Source organism: Gossypium hirsutum, chromosome D01 (genome assembly GCF_007990345.1).
Source record: "Gossypium hirsutum isolate 1008001.06 chromosome D01, Gossypium_hirsutum_v2.1, whole genome shotgun sequence".
Lineage (NCBI taxonomy): Eukaryota > Viridiplantae > Streptophyta > Magnoliopsida > Malvales > Malvaceae > Gossypium > Gossypium hirsutum.
In genome coordinates this window covers 11,964,507-11,991,037 of record NC_053437.1, presented here as the reverse complement: position 1 = coordinate 11,991,037, position 26,531 = coordinate 11,964,507, and the positions used below count along the sequence as shown (strand labels likewise).

At 31.3% G+C, this 26,531-nt stretch overlaps 1 protein-coding gene across 1 annotated transcript; it reads right to left on the bottom strand.

Moving 5' to 3' along the window:
* Positions 1–17,047: 17,047 nt before the first annotated feature.
* Positions 17,048–19,013, bottom strand: LOC107922285 (fasciclin-like arabinogalactan protein 1). Its single transcript, NM_001327198.1, is given in 2 exon segments — positions 17,048–17,653; positions 18,366–19,013. Coding segments are annotated over 2 exon segments (1,254 nt in total).
* Positions 19,014–26,531: the final 7,518 nt, after the last annotated feature.

The following is a 26,531-nucleotide window of genomic DNA, read 5'->3' as shown; positions in this document are numbered from 1 at the left end:
TATATATGCACATACATATTCTTTTTATAATTTATATACATGTACATATTCTTTATTTATTTTAAATATATATTTTTATATTTCGTATTTTCTACATGCATATATATATACTTATATATGTACATATTTTAATTCATATACTTATAAATGTATGTACACACTTACGTTATTTTATTTTTATAATATACATATTTATATATTTTTTTGTCTTTATGTAATATATATACACACATGCGCATGTTCTTTATATATATGTAATTATGTTTTCATATTTTATAATTCTTATACATACACATATATATACGTATAGACATACATATTTTCATTATATATATATACCTACATAGTTTTTTTTTGTATTTTAAATTTTTTAAAATTCATACATACATTTTTAAAATGTTTATAATTTTATTCATTTCTTTATTATTATTGTTTTACTTTATGTTTATTTATTTATTTATGTGTCCATTATTATTTTTAAAAATGTTTTCGTTTTTTTTATTTTGTTTATTTACTTGTTATTGTATATAATTGATTTTTTTATATATTTATTTTTGTTATTTTTGCTCGTATTATTTTTGCTCGCATTATCGTAATTGTTATTCCGTCACATCAATTTTTACCCAAATTCGTAAAAAAGGAAAATTTTGGAAATAAAGGCAATACTCGATACTTGGGATCTTCGAGAGAATTGGGCCCTAACGTGCTGGGTTCTAATTTTCTGTTGAATCTAAATGCTCGAGAATGCTCTTTAATAAAAAACATAAATAAAAACTCATTATCGGGATTTCAATATGTTGTGTCCTAACGCATTGGATATGACACGTGGTTTTCTCGATATGAGGATTTTTCGAAAGTAAAGGCAATATTCCGTATTTAGAAAATTCGAGAAAATCGTGCCCTAACTTACTGAGCTTCGATTTTTCTCGTTGATTCTAAGTAATCGAATATCCTTTTAAAATTAAAATAAATGAGGTTTAAATAAAGAAAATGAAAGGCAAGTTTACTCTCAAAAACATGAGGTGTCGTGTCCTAACTTACTGGATGTAACATCTTGTTACTTCGAGATAAGGAGGCATTTTCCATTTTGATTTATTCGAGTATTTTTAAAATAACACGATATAAGGAGGGATCATATTTTTAAAATTCTTTTCGAGTTTTTAATTTTCGACATTAAGACACTAACTAATTAACTAGGTACCAATTGTGGGCGTATCGAGGGTGCTAATCCTTCCTCGTGCGTAACCGACTCCCGAACTCATTTTTCTGAATTTCGTAGACCAAAATCGTTGTTTTAATAAAATTAAATCATTTATTAAAAACAACCACTTTTTGAGGTGACCCGATCACACCTCATCAAAAAAGGATTGGTGGCGACTCCCGTTTTCATTCTTTTTTTCAAAATCCAAGTCGACCCCGTTTCATCCAAAAAATGGTGTCAACAAGCCCATCATCAATTAGAAATTAGATATTAGAGTATTTATATAGATTTGACTCATACTTTATTTAATAACTGAAGTCCAATAAGCCTTAACCAAATTGGATCATTTTAAATTGGGTTAACCTTTTATGATAGTAAATAATAACATGTAATTATTCTTATTGTATATGCGATGCCCATATTTTTCTAATAATCTCTTTTTTGGACCACATATATATACTAATTACTTTACAATTACATGTCATTATATAACCTTATGAGCTTAAAACCTATTAAATCCAAAAGATATTCCAAACAATCTCGTCCATTAATTATGTTAACATAGAACCAATGTGACTTTCGTTACATATATCATAGCTAAATCCATCCTTGATCACATATATTAACACAATTGAATGACATAAATCAAGTATGGATGTGTAGCATGGAAATTACATGTAATGTGATCCTAAACATGCCTATTTCCAACTAGTCCTTCTTAAACCTTAGTGAGATCAATTCTTACCAAAAATCAAAAAGTGTGAATAAATTAGACATTCCTTATTTCTGCAGAAAATAACCTTAGAATTCGTAAACTGAAATAACTAAAAATGTGTCTATAACAGAATTCCCACTGAAAAAAAAATCTGTAAACATTTAAAATTACAAACTTCCACTAAAATCGAACATCCTCAAATGTCATTACACCAATATGAGCAATGTGCTCATAAAAAAACATAGGGTGATAGTCTTTTAGAAAGTAGATCCGCAATTATGAAGGTTGTCCCAATATGTTTTATAGACATCTAATCACTCGAAACTTTTTCTTTAACAACGAGGAATTTAAAGTCTATGTGTTTTAACTTTGATGTGCTACTATTGTTATTGGAATAAAGGATTGTTATTTATTGTTATAATTTGCACATTAATGACAATTTTGCATCCATATTCCATCACAATTGGGTACCTAATGATTCCTAACTTATCAGACCTCCGATTTGTGAGCATGTAATGTTTTGTTTTATGAAGATAATGAATGAATCATTTGGTTGCTTTCCAATGATCAATACTTTAACTGCTGAAATATTTGCACAACATCCCAACAATATACGCAATATCCAAATGCGTACAAACCTGAACATACATTAGACTTCCCACTGCTGAAATGTAGAAAATCTTATGCATTTTCATAATCTTAACATCATTCTTAAGGCATTGATTGAGACCATTCTTACTCCTACTAAACTTGTGATGTATAAAATCATTAACCAAAGCCATCTAAAAACTAGATGAGATAATCACTTGGTGAATATTGTAATATCACTGATGAAAAGTTTTCTTGAACCCATAAATGGATTCCTTTAACTTGCAAACCATTGGCTTTGCATCACCGAACACAAAGTTTTCTAGTTGTACCATATAAATCGTCTCATCAATGTCGCCATTGAGAAACGTAGTCTAGACATCCATCTGATGTAGCTCAAAGTCAAAATACGTCACTAAAGCCATTATAAACCTTTCTTTAGTTGACCTTCTTAATGGCATTAGTTCTTGATGTTGTTGTTGGAAAATGTGCCCATATTGTAGTAAACTTGTAACTGTTTTCTATTTATTTGAACGATGAATAAATAAATAAAGTTAATTTCACATTTCACTATTATGCCTTTTACATTTTGCATGCATAGCGAAATTGTGGCAAGCAAATATTAGATCATTGATTGTCTAAAGTTCAAACTGAAGATAAGTGGCATTGTAAAGAACGTTTACATTGCGAGAAAGAAAAATTACTTCAGTAGATAATCTAAATGAGCTCGTAATCCCGTAAAAGAATCAATGAGCATTTGATTCAAATACTGAGAATGATTATTATGTTGTCTACAATTTGAATAGGGGAGATGGCTAGTCTTGGCTATCGGAGTAGTTGACTCCACGAGTAGAGATATAAATGTACTCATTGGTAGAATGATACATTTGTCATATCCCAAAAACCATAAATTAAGAGTAATTAGGTATAAGGATTAAATTGCATATAAAACAAACAAAATAAAGAAAGAAATAGAAATAGAAAGGTAGAAACAAAACAGAGAAGTAAAATGAAAAAAAGAAAAAGGACAAAAAAGCAGACGAAGCGCCTTAGGGTTTCAAAAGTTCCAAATTTAATTGGTTAGTCAATTTAATCATTTTTTCTTGTAATTTTTATGTTTTTGGAATCCCGGTATTAAATGCTACCTGACCCATGTCAAAATTTTAGAAATTATTGAGTTTTTAAATGTTGTTAATGTTGAATAATTTTAGTCTTAGGGATTAAATTGATAGATTTTTAAGTTAGAAGTGAAAAAGAATTGAATTGTAGAACAAATTGTAAATTTTGAGTAATAGGGGCTAAATTATGAAAAATTCAAAATTTAGGGATTTAAGTAAAATTAGAGAGTTAAATCTAGTTTAAGGTGGAAATTGAATGAAAATATAGAATTGATTATGATGAAATAAAATTAGTCTCGGTTTAGGGACTAAATTATAATTTAGACAAATGTTGAGTAAAATTTGAAATATACAATATGATATTGAACTGTATTGTATTGATGAATTTTAATTGTTTTAATTCTGTAGCTAACATCGTACTGGAATCCTCAACTAAAAAGGGAAAAGATAAAGTCGACGAAGAATAGCTCGGAATTTCTGGTTTGTATTTCTATAATCCGAATTTAGTTGTTAATTGTTATAATTCATTTAATGCATATGGTAAGTGTTGAGGTGAGAATTATTGTGATGAATTTATTGAATTTATATTGATTGAATTGGTATATATATTGAATATATATATTGAAATGAAATGAATATTGGTTGTATTTGAAAAGTGAATTGAAATCTTATTAACTGTATCGGGCTGAGTTGGATATAGATGCCATGCCATAGGATTGGAAGAGTTCAGAGATTTTTTCGACTTCGAGTCGATGAGACATTGGGTGTCAATTTACTATTTCGAATTTAATTCGATTAGGTACTGGGTGCCAATTTACTTCGGTTTAACCGATGAGACACTGGGTGTCAAATTATTACTTCGAATTATCCAATGAGGCACTGGGTGCCAAACTGATGTGTTTTGGTTTGATCTGTGTATCCATTCGAGTCTAAGTCGTGTTAATAGGGGTAAATGAATAATAAAGATTTATAATTGATATTGAAATGGTATGGTATGAGAAATGGAAGTGAAATAGTGAATTGAAAATAGAATGTGAAATATGTTGCAAATATATGGAATATTTGAGTTATATACTCATGAAATGACTATGGAATGAATATTGTAATTGTATAATGAAACGTGAAATAAATTGTGAAAAGCTATTTATATAGCAAGTATGAGAATTGAGATATTTGTGAAACAAATGAAATATGACATGGTTGTAATAATTAAATATTAATATGTGTTTATATTTCAATTGTATATTTGTAATTTCTTATCTTTAAATATTCGGATTATAGAAATACCACTGATTTATACTCAACGTACGGTTTTATTTCCCGTACACAGGTTAGGTACTTAACTTTTGATCGCCGATTCAGCATCCAACAACGATCCCAAACTCAAATGTGGTGATGTTTATCCTTTGTGTCGGCCTGTACTTAGGGTGTTTAAATAATAGTTATTTTGTGGTTTGATTGTAAATGAGGTTATAAGTTTAATTTTGGTTGGTTTTATACATATAAATATGTGTTTGCTTTTGAAGCCATATTATGACATGATAAATTTAACTAAATCTAGATAGGTGCATTTGAATTTAATTATATGTTTAAGTGCTCATGAACTAGGCAAATTGATTTGGATTTGGAATGTTTATAATTTGGATTAAAATGATGCTTTGATGACTTGTTTTGATGATATGAAATATTTGAAATTTCTGTCTGTTTGATCTATAAACTCCAATAATACTTCGTAACCTAGTTTCAGCGAGGGATACGGGTTGGGGGTGTTACATGGTACCTTGATAGTGGATGCTCAAGATATATAACTGGTGGCAAGAGTCATTTCATTGAACTAAATCCAAAAAGTGGAGGAAAAATTACATTTGGAGACAACTCCAAAGGACTCATTTAAGGAATTGACTTTATTGGTAAAAAAAATTCAATCTTATATATGTCAATGGTCTTAAGCATAATCTTTTGAGTATAAGTCAATTATGTGATAAAGGTCTTAATGTCATATTTAAGTCAAATGGGTGTAAAGTTGTTGACATTGTTTCTAATAAAATTGTGCTTGTTGGTCATAGAATAAGAAACATCTACATGGTGCATTTAAATGATTTGCATTATTCAAAAATTTGTTTTATGATCAAAAATGAAAATACTTCTTAGTTATGACATAGAAAACTAGGACATGCTAGTATGCATAAGCGTAGCTAGGGAGCTGGCAGAGGCCCCATCCCTCCCTAAAATAGAAAATTTTTCTTTTAGGCCCTTTAAAATTTTTAAAATTTTAAATTAGTAAAGGTAAAATTACACTTTAGCCCCCTAAAAAGGATAAAAAATTTATTTAATCCTTTAAAAATTATAAAGATATAGATTATTAAAACGGTGAAATTGTATTTTTAATATTGTAAAAATTACAATTTAATTTCGCACCCCTAAAAAAATTTTCTGGCTTCGCCCCTACTAGTATGAGCATATTGTATAAATTGGCTAAAACTGATTTAGTAAAAGTTTTTTTTTTGCCAAAAATTGATTTTGATTTAGATAAAGTTTGTGATGCATGTGTTAAAGACAAACATAAAAGAGTTTCTTTTAAACCTATCAATGATGTGTCTATTAGTCGAGTTTTACAATTAATTCACATTGATCTTTTTGGACCTATTAGAACTACTATCTTAAGTGCAAAACATATGCTTTTATACTTGTAGATGATTAATCTAGATTTACTTGGGGTTCTTTTCTTGAGTACTAAATATGAAGCTTTAGAGAAATTCATCACATTTTCAAAAATTAATCAAAATGAAAAAGGTTACTAAATTTCTAGTGTTAGGAGTGACCATGGAACCGAATTTCAAAATCTTGGTCTTGATGGTTTATGTAATTCAAATGGTATTAGCCACAATTGTTTAGCACCCAGAACCCCTCAACAAAATAGAGCTGTTGAGAAGAAAAATAGAACTTTAGAAGAAATGGCTAGAACTATGCTTTGTGAAAATAATTTGCCAAAATATTTTTGGGCAAAAATCACAAACACTGCATGTTATATTGAAAATTGAGTAATAATTAGGCCTATTTTTAAGAAAACTCCATATGAACTTTTCAAAAAAAAAAAAACAACAACCTAACATTAGCTATTTTCACATTTTTGGGTGCAAGTGTTTTGTTTTAAATAATGAAAATGATAACCCTAGCAAATTTGACGCAAAAAGTAATAAAAGTATTTTTCTTGGTTATTCTTTAAACTCTAAAGCTTGTCAATTCTTTAATAAAAGAACTTTAGTAGTTGAAGAGTCCATACATGTTTTTGATGATCTTAACTCCCTTCCTAGAAAGGATTCTTGTGTTGATGATAATGGTGTAGGAATATCGAACAATAATGATAAAGTTGAAAAATTATCAAATGAAAAGATGCAAGAACATACACAAGATGCTCTAAAGGAACTTACTCTAGAGGAAAGAGAAGTTAGTCATCCAAAAGAGTACAACTAGATAAAGGATGGTAAAATTTTGGGCAATCCATCCAAAAGGGTGACTACTCGATCCTCTCTTAGAAATACTTGTAATTATGTTGTATTTATTTCATGCATAGAGTTTAAGAATATAAAAAAACATTAAATGGTGAAGATTGGATATTGGTTATGCAAGAAGAGTTAAATCAATTAGAGAGGAGTAAAGTGTGGACCCTAGTTGAGAGACCTTGTGAACAATCTACTGTCGATACTAAGTGGGTTTTAAGAAACAAACTAGATGAGAGTGGTAACATAGTGAGGAACAATAGTAGACTTGTTGCTCAAAGGTACATTTAAGAGGAAGGGATAGACTATGATGAAACTTATGCACTTGTAGCTAGAATGGAAGTCATTAGAATGCTTTTAGCTTTTGCATGCTTTCATGATTTCAAATTATATCAAATGGATGTTAAAAGTGTTGTTATAAATGATTTTATAAATGAAGAAGTGTATGTTGAACAACCACTATATTTTGAAGATTTAAAATTTCCAAACCATGTTTTCAAACTTTCAAAAGCTTTGTATGGCTTAAAACAAGCTCTTAGAGCTTGGTATGAAAGATTATCAAGCTTTCTTATTGAAAAGGGTTTTTGTAAAAAGAATGTTGACACAACACTTTTTATTAAAAGAAAAGGCTAATATATTTTAGTAGTACAAATATATGTTGATGACATTATGTTTGATGCTACTAATGATCTTTTATGTCAAGAATTTTTTAAGCTAATGCAAAGTGAATTTAAGATGAGCATGATGGGTGAGCTCACATTCTTTTCAGCGCTTCAAATTAAGCAAAAGAAGGATGACATCTTCATTAATGAAGCTAAGTATACAAGGGAGATGCTCAAGAAGTTTATGATGGATATCCAAACCACAAGCTACTACTGTGAGCCTTTCTAAAAGCTTGAAAAAGATAAGGAAGGTAAATGTGTTGATATTAAACTTTATAGGTCAATGATTGGTTCTTTACTCTATCTTTCCGCAAGTAGATCATATATCATATTTAGTATTTGCTTGTGTGCCAGATATCAATCTTGTCCTAAGGAATCACATTTACAAGCCATTAAAGAATCTTTAGATTAGAGACACTTCTAACTTAGGCCTCTAGCATCCTAAAACTCATCCTTTAGCTTGCATGGTTTCTTGGATGCGGATTTTGGAGGTTGCAAATAGATAGGAAAAGCACCTCCAATACTTGTCAATTCCTAGGCAGCATACTTATGTAATGGTTTTCAAAATTACAACATAATGTTGCCTTGATCACTATCGAAGCGAAATACGTCTCCGCCAGTATTTATTGTGCTCAAGTTTTTTTTGGATGGAATAACAATTTAAGGACTATGGAATTGATGTAGATAGCATTTCTATCAAGTGTGATAATACTAGTGCTATTTATCTTACTAAAAATCTCATCCAACATTCTAGAACTAAATATATTGAAAGTAGACACCATTTCATTAGAGATCATGTCCAAATATGAGATATTGTTCTAGAAGTTGATACTTTGCATCAATTAGCTGATATTTTCATTAAACCTTTAGATGAATGAAGATTTTGAACACTCAGGAGAGAGTTAGGTATTACCACCTTACATTGATTTTGTGTTCCAATGCTTTTATGCATCTTCATGCTTTTAACATGTTTTATGGCTTAAAATTGATTGAAATAACATGTATGAATGGTTTCTATGGTTTTTAAATACATATAGCTAGGGGGAGTTGAAGTTGCATAATTTGTCTATTTTGACCTATTTGGTCTAGTATACAAATTTTTTATTGCCTTTAAGTATGCTTAAGTAGACTTTATTTGATAAAATTGATCAATTTTTGATGATTTTGTGATTTTCTATGATTCATATGCATCTTGCCTTAATCTTACATAATTAGATGTATGAAATCATTAGAAATAGAAAAGAAAAAATAACATTTTAAATCAGTTCAATGCACTTTAGGCCTTAGAACTAAGTTTTGGGAAGTTTCTAAACTTTTGAATCAATCTGGGCATTGCAATATCGATACTTAACAAAAGTATTGATACTTACAGTGAAGTATTGATACTTCATGAAAATTATCGATACCATCAATATTTAAAAATGGTCTACAATGTGTTTTAAAAACATTTTGGGCAAAAAAAATTTCACATTTTCTCTTTACTGATTCTCAAAACACCAAAAATCGGTACATCAAAAATCTTAAAATTTTCCTTTATTATTAAAAAACCTTTAAGCAAAAACATCCCATCTCTCTAATTAATCAGGGATTCAATTCTTTCACATTGGTTTTTCATATTTTCAAAGATATTGAGGTAAAAAAAAAGACTTCAATTTTTTATTTCAAAAATTACAATTTATTTGTGTTAATTCTTGGTTGAATCTTGTTATTGGGATGATCTAGAACATATATATTGTTGTTTTGATGTAGGGGATTTGCCAAAACTGAAAATTCCTGTGAAATTTTTCTATAAAGTACCGTTTCCCACAAAGTGTTCGATATAATTCCCAAACGAAATTTCTAAGTTGTTTAGTGTGTCTTAGGATCTTAGTTCATCACTATGCCTCTTAAGAAACACTCTCGTGCTAATGCCTCTTCTTCCAACCCTTCTAGTGGTCAAAATGACTCTTTAAATGACTGTTTTTGAAATTTCGAGGATAAAAATTATTTTCATGCTTATTTTTCTTCTCGAAAAGTTAATGTTTCTTGTCCTCTAGCTCTTGATACTTTAACTGATTTTAATTTTGCCTATCTTCAAACTTTAAACGATTGGCAATAGACCAATTTCTTTAAAATTTATTTTTTCGCCCATGTCAATCTTGTTCGAGCCTTTTATTCTAACACTTGACTTGAACATGACCCAATTGGTGAGACCGTTGTTGCTATCAACTCATATATTTTAAATTCTCTTATTCTGCTCACCTTTGAAATCTTTGGAAAATTTTTAAAATTACCTATTGGTGGTGAATCTAATGAAAAATGACCTTCAAACCTGGCCTCAGTCATTTTGAGCTCGAATGCTTCCGAGCTTAATATTAATGATTGGTTTCTTCACTTAATTCTCACTTGGATTTTAAGACCTATTTCTAAACATGCTTTCCTACGAGCCACCGATTATTGGTGGCTTGATTTTTTAAAACTAATAGACGTCCCAAACTTACTCTAATCATGTTTAATGATATTACCAAGGTTTTCGGCAAATAGCTTACTAGTGTATTCACCTTACCCTTTGAAACCTATCTCTCTTATATCTTCAAATGCCTAAAAATTCCCTTTTGAGGCGATCTTCCTTTGACGACTCCTCTACCTCTTAGTGTTGGATCGCTTCGTCATATTGGCTACAAGAAAAACCCTCACACCAGTACATGGGTAAAGGCTTCATTGCCTTATTTCAAATGTTAGTTCATTGTTCTTCATTGCTTTATATTATTGAACTAACCACTTTCTTTCTTTTTAAGATTTACTTTGATTTGTTTTGATATAATAAAAAAAGGGGGAGAAATGTGGTAAATTGGTTGGTATATTAATCTCTATAATTTTGTGACCATTTTCAAAAACAAAATCGAGCCTTTAATTGAAATTACTTTTTAGTGAAGGGGAGTACATTATTCAAAAACAAAATTTACCAAAGTGTTTTGTTATATCAAAAATGGGGAAGATTGTTAAACTAAGCTTTGTTCTATAAATGTTTTGATATAACAAAGACAATGTTTTTGAATAAAAATTGATAAATTTCAAGTGACAATTTATTTCAAAATATTTCTAAGAGATAAACTTTTAGATCTAATATTCCAAAACACTTAAAAAATATTTTGAAACTTGTTCAAAGTAAATTTTTTCAAACAATTTTATGAAATTGCTCTTAAGGACCATAGTATCGATACCCTCAATAAGGTATCGATACCTTGAACCAAGTATCCATACCCATGCTTGGTATTGATACCAAAATGAGCTTTGAAGATCATAAAAATAGAGCAAAAATCAAAAGTATCAATACCCTTATAAAAGTATCAATACCTTCTTCAAAGTATTGATACCCATGACCTGGTATTGATACCAATTTGAGCTTCGATGTTTTGGAAAATTGAACAAAAATCAAAAGTATCAATACCCTTAACAAAGTATCGATACCTTTAAAAAATTATCAATACCCCTTCCTAGTATCGATATCATTTTAAGGTTAAATGTTTTAAAAAATCAAAGAAAAATTACCCGAGTATCGATACCATCTCCAATGTATCGATACGTCATAGAAAGTATCAATACACTCATTATTGTATCAATACTATAGGGTTTAACAGTCACTGAATTGAGGCATTAAATGCCCAAAGTATCGATACCTCTGAAGAGGCATCGATACTTGTTGTTGCAGGACACATTAATGCTCTGGTTTTTAGAACTCTAACGACTCTATTTAATTCCTCTACAACCACAACGGTTGGAAACCAATTAGGGGTTGTCTGTTGTATTCGAGTCATATTCAGAATGATGAATTTTTCTTGTAAGTAAAGCCCGATACCCACTATTCACATAATACTCCCCAACGGCATTGTGACGCCAAACCAGCATATCCTTTGCTCTAGAGATTGCAAGGGGGATATTGAAAATGCAAAGAGCTTGTTCTCGGTCAACAATCCTGCAAATCACCTTATTGTTCTAGGTACCCGAATCTACATCAATTAATTGGTTCACTGTAGTCCAACGAGTATTAATACTTTGAACTAATAATCTACTATTACCAGGACCAGGTAGCCAAGGATCATTCCAAATATTCACAGCCTCACCACTGCCAATTCGCCAAAGTAGACTGTCCTCAATTAGATCCCTAGCACTGCATATGCTCCTCTAGGTAAAAGAGGGGTAAGAACCAACTTTTGCTGACATGATATCTATAAAAGTATAATAACGAGCTTTAAAAATTTCGCTAAAAGACAATCGGGCTAGGATAGAAGTCGCCAAACTTTGCTTAGCTAATAAAGCTTTATTGAACAAAAAAGGTCCCAAAATCTCAGCCTGCCATCAACTTTGGGGATACATAGTGCACTCCAAGTACTTCAATGAATTCCTTTAGCTGAATTACTATTAGACCACCAAAATTTGTTCAAAATACCTTCTAACTTTCGACATAAGGTTTTCGATAAAGCAAAACACTGCATAATGTATACAAGAATTACGTGTAACACCGACTTTATGAACACTTCCTTGCCCCCATCAAAAGATACCGAAGACTCCAACCTTCAATTCTCCTTCTAAACCTATCCAAAAAGTTTACAAAAGCCCATCCCTTCTTTTTCCCAACCATCATTGGCAAACCTAAGTATTTCTCCGGATTTGTTGCCACCCGAACTCCCAAAATGTTGGTTACTAAATTCCTCTCATTTCGACCCACACTTGCTCCAATATAAATAAGCGATTTATCAAAATTAACTTGTTGCCCCGAAACTAGTTCATATTCCATAACTATGTTACGAACTATATGAGCTTCATCACCCAAAGCATCACCAAAAAGAATACATTCGTTCGCAAACAACAAATGATTAATCGCTAATCTTTCCCTTCCAATTGGAGCACCCCTCATCAAATTCTTATGTTTTGCCTCATTTAGTAGTATAGAAAGACCTTCAGTGTAGATTAAGAAAGATAAAGGCTGAGTGGGTCACCTTGTCTCAACCCTATTGACGGAGAAAAACGATCACTAATATCCTCATTAATGCCCACCGTATAGGTAAACGAACAAACACACTACGTGATGAGAATGACCCAATCTGGATGAAAACCTAATCTAGACATCATACCAGCCAAAAAATCCCATTCAACTAGATTATACGCTTTACTCATATCGAGTTTAAGCACAAAATTCCCTTGTTTACTCCACTTCTTTATTTTAAGGGAGTGTAAGACCTCATGAGCAATTAAAAAATTATCTGAAATGTGTCTCCCTAGAATAAAAGCCCATTGAGATTCATCAAGATAGTATCCCAACATTGTACTCATTCGATCCACCAGCACTTTCGCAATAATCTTATAAATCACATTACATAAACTTATAGGTCTAAATTGAGAGAGATTTCTTGGTTTCTCAACTTTTGGAATTAAAACTAAATGGGTTTTATTGATCTCGCACATTTCAATCTCACCTTTTAAAACAGACAAACAATAGTTAGAAATTTTAGCCCCGATAATATGCCAGTACCTTTGATAGAACATTGCTGGAAATTTGTCAATCCCTAGGCTTTTAGGGGCGCCATCGTCTTCACCATATGCCAAATTTCATCCTCACTAAAAGGTTTAAGCAACTCATCATTTTTTCTTTTTGTGATCCTTTGCTCTACTAGGCCAAGCAACCTATCATCACCCCCTGATTCGGAAATCGTATAGAGATCACCAAAGTGCTTCAATGCAACTTGTAACATCTCCTTTGTTTGAGAAACCCACCGCCTATTCTCTTCTCCCAACCCAACAATCCGATTGTGACTATGATGAGAGACAACAACTTTGTGGAAGAAACTCATATTTCGATCGCCATTTTTCAAATAATTCACCCGAGCACGTTGTTCCCAAAAGACTTTCTCTTTATCAACCTTCAAGTTCAAACCTATTTGCACCTTCATAATTTCTGTCAAAACCGCATCAGTTGGATCCCGATCATAGAGGTCAAACAGCCATTTTTCCAAAACCATTCGATGTCATTTTTGCTCTTGGGTTCTTAAATGACTCCAAAATTGGAACTACTGACCCACTTTTGTTAACTTAACAGAGACACTAACATTTGGATCAAGCCATACCTATCTAATTGTCTCTTTAAAGGATTGGTCTAAGCACCACCTTGCTTCAAAATAGAAAAGCTTAGACCCGTGGCTCTTTCCATGTCACAAGTTTTCGGTTGTATCCATAATGACTTGGCAATGGTCCAATATAGAATGACTCAGATGCTCTACCGAATATCCTGAAAAAAGATTCATCCAACCCAAACTAGCAACTCCCTTGTCAAAACGTTCTCTTATATTAGTGGACAAAAATCTTCATCTCTCCCACGTGAACCACCTACCAATAAACCCCAAGTTATAAAGTCTACAATCCTCTAAAACGTTTCTAAACTCAACCATTTGTCGTTCAAACCTAAGTCGTCCCTTTTTTTTTTTCAAAAGAGCTTATAATCTCATTAAAATATCCAAATACGAGCCAAGGGACTAATTGGTCATGACCTAAATGACTAAGTAACTTTGAAGACCTCCACCTATAGCATTCATCAAGATTTCCATAAATTTCACCATTTTCATTATCATGAATGTCAACATCCACATGGTAATGAGAATAGCTTCTAAGCGAAACCAAAGAATGACCTTTCTAGCCCAGAGATAAACCTCCTTTTGATCCAATCGCTCTAATGTCAATACCATTTGTAAAACCACATTCAACCGAACCATTTTCATCTTTTTAGAGTTTAACTTTGTTTCCATAAGAAAAAAATTATGGGATTAATGACCCTTAATTTATTTTTGAGCCTGTTAACAGCCCGTGACCTCCCCAAACCACAAACATTCCAACTAAGAAGCTTCATTGCGACTGGCTGCTCTACCCTGCAAAGCTAGCCGATATATCATGAATTCCTCCAACAGAGTCATTGCCCAAAAGTTTAACTGAAGCACTCACCACACACTGTCATTTCTTACCGTCCATAGAATTAAGTGGGTCATTTTCTTCATCTATTTGCAAATCCATAGGCCCATCCCCACATTCGGCCCCATACAACTCACTATTATCCATATTTAGCCATTTGTCAACTCTATTGTTTAGTGTCATTTGTCTAGATCCTAGAGGAATAAAATTGGGATTTGGATAAGATTTAGCAATCTCACCCTCATGATTATGCCCAGTATCCCTCTCATCCCTTAAATTTTGGCCCCTGAATTTCTCTTTCCTTATTCAACATACAACATTCCGATCCATCAGCTTCCCGAAGCCACTTGCTAACCTTTGTATTACGTCGTTGCAACGCCGCACGTAAGGAGATATCCCATCCAAAAACTATTTTTGAAGGCTCAATTCTGGTTCGAAATGGATAAAAACTCTCTTCATGCCCGAGCTTGCCACAAATAAAACAGAACAAACTGAGTTTCTCATACTAAAATTGAGCGTAGACAGTCCGATGCTTGCCGATCAGAATCTTCTTCTTCCTTTTCAACGGAATTGTCACATCCAAACGAACCTGAATATGCATAAAATTTTGAAAACCCATCGACAGGAACGATGTATCATAGTCAAGAAACTGTCCCAGAAAATCCCCAAATTGTTTGGCCATAGATTCTGTCATCAAACCCGGGGGAGATCATGAATTTGAACCCAGAATTTCGATAGATGTAACGGAACTAACAACGGATTTTCCCCCGACTAAATCCTATGGAGCAATAATAAGTGATTGTTAAAGAACCATGGTGTTCCCGCTAGTACTCTTTGAACGTCAACCTGATGAAAAAATTGAAAAATGAACTGTTTCTCTCCCAAATTTGAAATACAAATTACCCTAATAGGATGCCACAGATCAACCATAGTATTTCATGAAGAGGGAAAACGAACAACACTATCAGTCAAACAACGTCCCACCAAACTAAGATGATAATTCTAATCAACCACCACAGCATCCTCCTGAAACGCATCCTCTTCCTCATCAATCAAATTCAGATTAGCCAAGTCTTCCTCCATCACGAATAAGACTGAAAAACAGATCACTCCAAAAACAAAACCAAAAAAATTAAAGAAGAAGAAACCGTGTCAATAGACAGACAAATATAACAACTTAAGTTCAAAGATCAAAACTCGTAACCATTATCAAATAAAATAATAACAAAAAGATAGATAATATACCAGGTATAATTTTAGTATTAATAGAATTCAATTGATATATTATCATAAACCATAGTAGCATATATAAGATTAACTAGTTTATCATTTAGTAAAACACAATAACAAGATTAGAATTTCAGAATAAAAATCGTGGGTTTGATCAGCAGGAAAAAAAATCACACAAATGAATTAATATATCATCGCATATATATTTCTAAAAGATACAGCTTCTAATGTAACCATACTTACACTGCCTTACTATAATTCTAAAATATATATGTCTGCCACACTTGAAAAGGTTTTTCAAACTGCAAACATAAACTACCAAATATATAATCAAAATTTAAAAACTTCCTAATAATTTCATTCTCAATACTCAAACTGTCCTAGATATTTAAAAGATTTGGCATGAACTTATAAAATTTTAAGAATAAATTAATCCAAAAATAATAAGAAATCAATTCATTCTCAATGGTTCAACATGACGAGGCACGGATGCTATTTGTTAGAACCATAAAAACTTTGATAACCCTAACCTTAATATATCAAGATCCGTCATGTCAAATAATAGAAAACAAAACTAGATGCAGAAACATGGCTCTTTTTCTTGAAGATGGGATGTCATAAAAGTTCCGTATGTGTAATTTGATAACCCAAAACATTAACATTACTGTCTAATCCGTAAACATTAACTAAATTAAATCACTTTTAATGTGACCTAACATTTTATCATAATAAATAATAGCATGTAATTATTCTTATTATTATATGCGATGTTCTTAAATGAATAAAAATGTTGGGTAACCCTTTACATGATGCTGCTGAATGCTGATCATCAATGTGATGAACCGTCCATAAATGGTATCGTGATTACATTAGAACACAATTTTTCCTTAACATTTTGTTACTTTAAAGTTCAAAAGAAAAATCATACCAACAAAACTTAACTGCTATCAACTAACATCACAATTTGCATTTACTCGAGCGAATATAACAACACAAAAATACTCATCACACACTACAAAACAAACAGTACCAAAAGAAAAAAAGAGTAACCACACTGATGGCGACTAATAAGTTAGCCTCATATCAGGCATCACTTACAACAAGAAAAACACTAACAAGAAGCTCAATCCAACAACAGCAAGCCTTTCAGCCCCAAAACACATAGCAGCATTATCATCATCAGCTACCTGATCAGCTGGGTCATCATCTGGTGACTCAGCTGGTGAGTCTGAATCCGGTGTTGGTGCTGCCTTAGACTTAGTCTTAGACTTGGACTTGGTTTTGGATTTAGATCCCTTTGGAGCATCTGCTGCCTCCTCTGGGGCAGGGGCTGGGGCTGGACTAAGAGCTGCCTTGAACAATTCTTTAGGCAGCAACACTTTATCGATTGTATAAATTGCCACTGGCTGCTCGTCGATCAGAGTCCCAGTTATTTTGGCAGTGTTAACCCTGGTCTTTAGTGTCACCTCCTCACCCTCATTTTGCACGGTGAAATCGAACTTGCTGGCTCCGTCGGTAGCTAATGTGTTCATGAGTCCATTGTTGGACTTCAACATGGACAAAGATTGGTACACAGGCACACCGAAGAATTCGAGGAAAGATGCTTTCTTAGAAGCTGTCAAGTTCTTGTACTTTGGTAAAAAGGCTTTGAATGGATCATCCATAGGGCAGAACACAGTCAATCCTCCATTAACATTATCCTAGAAGTAACAAACAAGCAAAACCTCAACAATTTTATATATTACAATACAGCTCACAACACACTAGGGGCAAAGTAAATGACATAGCAAAATATTAGTACACTACCTCTTCCTAGGTACCAATTCATGCTATTACTTCAAGATTCTATTAATGTCACAATGACCACTCCATATATAAACTACCACTATCATCGCGTCAATGTGTACAACAGTTATCTCTTGCATTTACTGCATGTTGTTAAGTCCAGAACATAATGAGCATGCTCTATAATGGACCATTGCATCTAATTGGGGAAAAAGAAGCAAACCCAGATCTGGATTAGACCTTGTCTACAAAATTCACATCAAAAACAAAATTTGAAATTTGAAAAATCTTAAGATGTCATTGTCATGCACTTGGATTAAAAATGCACCTACCCCACTCTCCTACAAAACCTTGCCTTTTGAAAAATAAAATTAGCAATTTAAAGAGTAAAGATAAACAGTATCTTATGCCATTAGCATATCTTTTTAATTTGCTTTTTACACTATTTCTTTCAACATTTACATTTCAAACTAAAATCCCACCATCACCACTCAATCAAACGGCCCAAAATGAACACTTTCCAGTTTCTACCTTTTTTCCTCTATAATCAGCCTCAATGATCAAATCCTTATCCCAACATTTTAAAGCAAACTGCTATAATTAGTTTACAAAAAAAATTCAGCTTACCTCATATGTTCCCATGGCTTCAGGGTTAGCCAAAAGGGTATCAGCAAACACTTTACACCCATGTGCTGACATAATGCCAGTGATATTCAGCTCACTTGGCCCTGGAGTAGGAGCCTCAGCTACAACAGAAGGCAAAGCCTTGCTGATCTGAATCACAGATATATTGTAAGGAAGTTCCTCCACAGATTTAACAAAAAAGGAATTCAAACTTCCACCATTGTCTTCAGCTCCAAAACCAACTTTCCCACCTTTAAAATCGGTTATATTAACAAACCCAGAAACCCCAGTAGCCACACCAGTAGCTTGGAACATAGTAGCAGCTAGTGCAGTACCATTCCTTATTTGGTGAAGCTTCTTGGCACCAAAGTAGTCAAGGAGGACATGAAGGGAAAGGATGTTCTTGATGGTGTAAATGGAAGGGTTTTTATCCAAGAGGGAAGACATGGCGGCGTTGTCTAAGGCAAGGACAGTGATGGTGGTGCGGCGGTTGATCTCGGGAGCTAAGTGAGTGAGGGTGAGGTAATGATTGAATGTGGACAAAGAGGGGTGCTTTGCAAGCAGACGTGTAACGTTATGGGCGTTTGAGGTTTGGAAGAGAAGAAAAGCTGAGAAAATGAGAAGAACAACGTGTTGCCTTTGCCCCATCATTGTTGTTTCCCTTCCCCTTCTCTTCTCTGAGTTGTGAGTGTGTGTGTGTGTGTGTGTGGTTTGGATGAAGGGAAGGAAAGGGTTAGAGAGGGATTTGTAGTGCAGGGGAGTTAGTGGCTAAAAGCTATAGAGGGAGGGAAGGGTGAGAACTTTGAGATGTGAAAAGGGGGTTGGAATGGGGTTAAATTACAAAGAGAGCCACTGTGCTAATGGTGGGTTTGGATCGGAAAGGGTGAGCAAAAGGGCCAGGTTTTAGAATTGGTTGGGAGTTTCTATAAAAACACTATATAGCTGAAGAGAAAGTTGGTGAAAATGGGTTGGGGGTTTTGGTTAAATTACCAAGGCATCCACTACTACGCTAGGAAGGGGGGGCAGTGTGGGGAGAGAGTGAGAGGGACAAGAGAAGAAACATAATATAACACAAATAGGAGCATGATTTCTTTGTTTAACTTTTTTGTTTTAAATTTTAGATGAAGTTATAAGAGTGTAGTAGTAATAATAAGTTACTTGAAAGCAAAGGTGAGTTTCAATTCCAGACCCAAAAGGTGAGTAAATTACTTAAAATTAGACCTTGATTGTGGGAGCATCAAAACTCTATTACAGTTGCTGCTGCTTTACAACTTCCAACCAAGAAAGAAACACCTAAAGGAAGAGGCTTTGGGAAGAAAGAGAGAGGAGTCAGTCAAACAGATCAAATCTCTTCGTCAGAAATTAAAGCTATTTTCTTTTATAATCTAATGCTTACATACATGATCTTACTATTGTTTAATATTTGAATTTAGTTTCAATGTTTAATTTAGTATTTAAGTTAATATATTGTTTAATATAATGTGTAATGTTATATATCAACTTTGATTTTGTGTTATTTTATACTAGAAATTCTTACTTGATTCAATTTTCACAAATCACTAACAATATTATCAAATTAGTACCATTTTACGTTGATATATTAGATACACAAACAATGATATTTGACATGAGTATAATTGCACCAAATTGTGGTTCATATGTATACATGTAGCCTAGCATGAGTCCACACACGTCCCCGCAGATGGCCTTCCATCGAATACCCTTCAAGATGACCTTTCGTTGGATAATACACAACCAACCACCTGTGAATCCCATTTAAACCAACTGTGAGGCCTCCCGCTTTTATCCTCCAAGGGGAACCACTAAAGGACTACCAAGGTATAACAACCTTGTGCAAACTCAGCAAGGAGAATGTTAGAGTAGGATCCACAATACCATGCATGGAAACAACTGTTATGTAGCGGATTTGCCACCTAATCGACCACACAAGCAGCCTACCATCCGTATCGTTGATGACATGGCATTATATGACAAGTGGACCTCCCCTATATATACCTCCGCGCGAGGAACCAAAGATCCTTTCTTCTTTCTTCTTTCTTCTTTCTTCCCCAAGTATATTCTCTGTAACTTAGCATTCTCCACCTTTCTCCTCCTCCTCCTCCTCCTTCCTTTAACTCCTCTCCCACTTTACCTTTACTTTCGGCTTTTCACTTGCCATACGTGAACCGACCTCCTTGCAACCACCACTTTCTCTTCCTTGTTGATTCTATGTATCAACAAAAATAAATGTATATATTCATTTCTTTAAATGTGTGCAGTTGAATCAAAACCAAATCTTCATGTATACATATGAACCATAATTCAAGTTTCGTGTGTATAATTGCATCAAATCAACATTCATGTATCAGATTGCACATTAAAATAAAGTTTATGTATAAATTTAATATTTATCCGTTTTAAATATTATCACATGTTAATTTTTTAAAATATTTAATTTTTTATTAGCTTTAATAAGACATTAGTCATCATTTAAATCTCATTTGTAAAGTTTAAATATTCAACTCGTAGCCTATTCCTTACTAGTTATAAAGTTAGATTTTGTTTAAAATCATTAATAGATTATATTAATACTATCTAGCCTTTAAAATATTTAATATGAAAGCAATATAAAAACTCATCAATATTTAATTTATTATAATTTAAGTAAGTTATTTATTATATATAAATTAAATTGTTAACCTTCAAAAAATTTCTAAAGAAAATAAATTTAAACATAAGGCATAGAATAATTTAAAAAAAAGTAAAATCGGAAATAAATACTTAAAAGAGAGAGTCATGTGTCAAAGAACTGTGGTGTAAAAATGCTATTTATTTCCTTCTTCTTCTTTTTTTAATCTAGAATCTTGTAATATAATATATACTAGTTTCCTTATCTAGCGATGCATGAGTTTACTTGTATGTATTAATATAAAATATATTTAAATTGTGTTATAATTTTATGATTGATATTATATAAATTTAAATAGTTTTATAACTTCATTTATATATTTTGTAATTCATTATTTTTTAATAAAAATAATGTTACGTGTATAATATATACAATTTCCTAAATTAAAAATAGATGAAAAAGTGATTATGGAATTCATTAATTTGTTATTTATGAAATATATTTATAATAAATGTTTTAAAAAATTATTTCTTAGAAACTTAATCTTATAAATAGTCCCTATTATAATAAAATTCATTTAGGGTAAAAATTATTAACAAAAAAGTTAGAAGGACTAAATTCTAAATGTACGAAGAGTACATAGACTTGGAGGATATTTTAACCTTATTTTAAATATATATACTATTATCAAAGTCCAAAGCTTTAAATTATATTCGTATTATTTTAAATTTTATACAAATTTTTATTAGCTTAAAAGTCTATATATTTAACAGAATTTTTAAATTCTCAAATTTAAAATATTTTATAATTTTCTTAAAAAAATTGTTTTGATATGTTTTATAGTTTTAAAATTATTTTAATATTTTTTTATTTTTTCCATTTTACATAATATGTTAAGTTAGTATTTTTAAAAGGAAATTTAATATCATATTACTAATTAGGTTAATATGTGCTCTAAATTCTTTTACTTTTTATAAATTTGAAATTTATTCCTTAGGTTTTTCAATTTTCAAAATTCAGGTTTAATTGTTAACACCACCTTAAATTTATTTTGTCAATTTCGTTGGTGTGACATTTTAAAATTAAAAAAAATTCACTTGGTAGTCATATAACAAAAAATAACACTTTAATGAACTTGGATTTAACTAAAAAAAAAATTTAATGATGTTAATAAATGGACTTGTATTTTTATATCTAAAAAGTAGAATAGAGAGACTAAATTTCTTTTAATAAAAGTAAGGGGACTAAATTTCAAATATAATAATGTAGGGACCTAGATTTTAACCTATAAATTCAATTTTGGATATTTATAGGATTTTCATAACAAATTCTAATTTATTTTTAAACATTTTAAATATTTATTTTTTTATTTTCAACTTATCACAAATATTAAAAGAATATTTATTATATTTAATATTTATTTTGTAAATATAATTATTTTTAATGGAAATGAGGAATTTTTTAATGGTTAACTTATTACATTTTATTTTTTTTAACATTATCACTTACATGAATTTTTTTTAACCAATAACAACATTTTAATAAAATATTGATTAAGGGTGTATTTGAAAATGAAAATGGAAATGAAAATTTTCAACATTTAATATTTTAAACGTGTTTGCTAATTATTTTGATTTTTTATTGAATATAAAATTTTGAACAAAAAAGTGTTGAATAAGATAAGTAGATGTAGAAAATATTAAGTTGATTTTATTTCATTCAGATATTCAAATTACTATATTATTGTTATCCAAAACTATCCAAAATAATATAAAATATTATATTTATAAGATGAGTATTTTCTTTTATCAAACAATATAATCATTTTCAGTGCTTATATTTACTAATTTACCAAACAAATTTCTAATATGAATTTAACACTTATCAAATTTAATATTAAAAATTCAGTACTTAATTTTTCAGTAATTAAATTTTTAATTTATCAAACACACATTAACTTAAAATATGAATAACCTACACGGCAAAAGATTAAGTTGTAATATAATAAGTTAGAATTTTTAGGTTTTTTTTACATTTCATTAAATAAAGGGTAAACTACACCATTAGTCACTAAATTATGAGTAAGTTTTCGTTTTGATCACTTAACTAAAAAAAAGTTACAGTTTGGTCACTAAACTATTCAAAAGTTTTCATTTAAGTCACTAGGTTGTTAGATTTTTTTTTTAAGTTCCGCCAATGAGCTCCAAATGGCGATTCAATAATCGGTATGGTGGATCAATACCCATCAACAAGTAAAAGAACATACTTTAGATCCAAGTTAACATACTTTATATCCAAGTTGGTCTAACAGTCAGTATCAGAGATCACAGAAAAAAGTTGTTTGAATTTTGGTTCGCACACTCATGACATTCAAACTTGTTTCATGGAAAAACTTTAACTATAGAAGAGAAGGAGAAAAAAAACTTTTGATTGCTGCAGGCAGTGTGAATAGAGAAGCCATATAACATCGCTTTTAACAAGTTAGTGACTTAAATGAAAACTTTTGAATAGTTTAGTGACCAAATCGTAATTTTTTAGTTAAGTGACCAAAACAAAAACTAATCATAATTAGTGACTAATGGTGTAGTTTACCCTTAAATAAAAAATAAAATATGTTCTAAGTCTTTGTAACTATTTGTACATTTGAAATTTAATCTATATTTTAGTTCAACGAATTTAAACACTCTACCTTTTTAAATTTCAAAATCCAAGTTCAATTCTAAATATCGTTAAATTTTTCTATTAAATTTAGGTTCATTATGAAAGCTAACATATTGTTATAAAACTATAAAGGAAATGTTTTTTTTTATTTTAAAATGTTATATCAGATAACAAGTAAACTTAAAATTTAACATCTAAAAAATAAAAATTAAATTTCAAAAAGTAAAAGTAAAAAAGGGTTGTAGCAATTTTTAACCTTAAATAAAATAAATTTGAAAAACTAAATTTGTAATAATAACAACCAATCATTGGAGGGAATTTGGATGACTTAGTGCCGTTGGATTGACAAGAGGTGCCACTTTGACAGTGTCGGCGTAGGATCAAACCTAAGCAATGACTATATGTTTTTCAACTTTTAGGGCGTGGTATTATCGTAGTTTGATGAAAATAGGAGGGCAACCTGATTGAAATAACTTAATATATAAATGTAGGACCAATGCTACGAAAACAGCCAGGCTGGAATGTTCAAATGACAAGACGGCACGGGAAGCTTATTGCTAGTTGCTGTGACGTTAGCAAAATCCCTCCACCGACAAAAGTGTTCATTTGGTTTGCACCTGTTGTATGCACATTTCAATCCGACTTTAAATAAAAAAAATAACCTTTTAAATAGATTTTAAAATAAGTTAAAAATTTTAATTTTTGGAGAAATATTTTTCAATGAAATTATCTTTTTTATCTCTTTATTAAATATTTTTTTTACAAAAATACTGTTTGACAAGCATGATAAACATTATCAAAATTTTTAAAAAGTCTTTTTATTACACTTTTGAAAATTACTTTCTAACCTTAATTATAAATTAACCCTAAAACTCATAATTAGTAGTTACATTTCTATTTATAATTAAATTTAACATTACTAAATAGAATTTCTTTCCCTTTTTTAGGTTTTCCATAAAATAAAATTAATTTGTAGATTTGATATTCTAATTTTTATGTAGTCAAATATTTTATTTTGTCATGTTCAAAACATCATTTAAAATTTAACAGCTTATTTTTTAAAATTATTAATTTTTTTTATTAACGCTTTAATTTTAGTGACTTTTCAATTTATATCATGTCTTTTTTAGAATTGAAAGTTAGTACTTAATTCTGTTTTGTTGCTCCCAATTGAGATCAAGAAAAAACAACGTTTTATACAAATTTTGGTTTAGCTTTTACATGCATGAAATTTAATATCTTTTAATTACCTTTTTATCTACTTGTCATATTCTCGCCATAGTACATCTCGCCAAACTATCCAACAATTAGAGGGAATAAAGAGAAGAAAGTGATTGTGATTGGGGGATCGATTCATGTGTGATAGGTGGAGAACCAGGGTAAGAGTAGGAGGTTGAAGGAGAAGGAGAGTAGAATGGAGGAAGAAGGAGATAGATAGAGGGAATACTTAGGTTTTTCTTGGAGGAAAAAAGAGACCCTTTATTCTTGTGCTATGAGGGTTGTCCTCTTGTCTCATTGTGCCACGTAGTTAACAATACAAATGGTAGGCTTGCTTGTGTGGTTAGCTAGGTGGCAGGATCGTTGTAGGTCAATGTTGTCATGTATGTTATTGCGTGGTCCTACTCTGACATTCTCCTTTATGAGGTTGTATGAGGTTGATACGCCTTAGTGGTCCTTGCGAAGGGTTCATAACGGACAGTTTCAAGATAACTTAAATGGGATTAGTGGAAGGTTGGTCTCGGATTGTGCTGAACGGAAAGTCACTATAAAGGGTATCAAGTAGAGGGTTGTTCGCGGGTTACATCTAGTAGAGGGTTATTATAAAGTTATCCTATGCTTTGCCTTGTGTTATTGCCAAAATAGAGGTATATAACAAGTTGCATATTTTGGAGCATATGAAAAACTAACAATATGTTTCGTTTGACAGAATGGTTATTCCATTTCGTCACTAGTCCATGAGCTATAATAATTTGTTTATTTGGCTCACCATTTGAGTGATTATGTCGAGTTAGTAGTGCACCTCTATTCCCTCAAGTCCCGTAATAGGGATTCAATGGTGAGAGCTCTGGATAGCTATGTAGATTTCCATTGAATAGAAATAAAAAAGTCTTCCCAAAATTTCCCTTACACATTTTCAACTTGACAACCATCATTTCTACCACAAATCACAAATTAAAGTCAAAATTAAGAATTTTCAATTTTTATTTTTGAAAAAAATCAGACAGAAAAACGAAAAATCTCTTTCTCACGACTTGAAAGAAGCATAGGAAGTGGATGTTGAGCATGCAAATCTAAAGATGAGGAAATCATGAGTTGTTTTTGTAGATTAGAAAACAAAGAGACAAGGAAGATGGAAAGACAACATGCAAGAGAGACATCGTTGACCCTAACATTGACTTCCTTTGAAATAACATCCAGACATGCCTCTTGACCTCAGTATCTCTGAGTATGACAACCCATTCTCGTTAAATGGAGTCATCCACTCGGATTTAAGTGTGAATATTGTTTAAATGTGAACACACTTCTAAGGCAATAAGGAGTCTATTTAAGCTTAACTACCTCGTACTCATAAAATCCCATGATATGTGTCCATTATTATCCATTACACATTTAACGGGTTAAATGTATACCCCGATATGTCATATCAATAGACAAGAGGATCTCTCTTATAAACACCTTAGAGAATAATGAATAGGGGATCGATCTTTAGTACCCTAATGTAATAGCTCATTTTTCAGTGATTTGGAAACGATGATTTTAGAATCTTATTTTCGATGATCGAGTCCGTAAATATTATTATTTAATATTTACGATGTTAGTATATAGTTTAATTAAAATTTGATCCACTAATTTTGTCATTTGGATAGTTAATTAAGGTA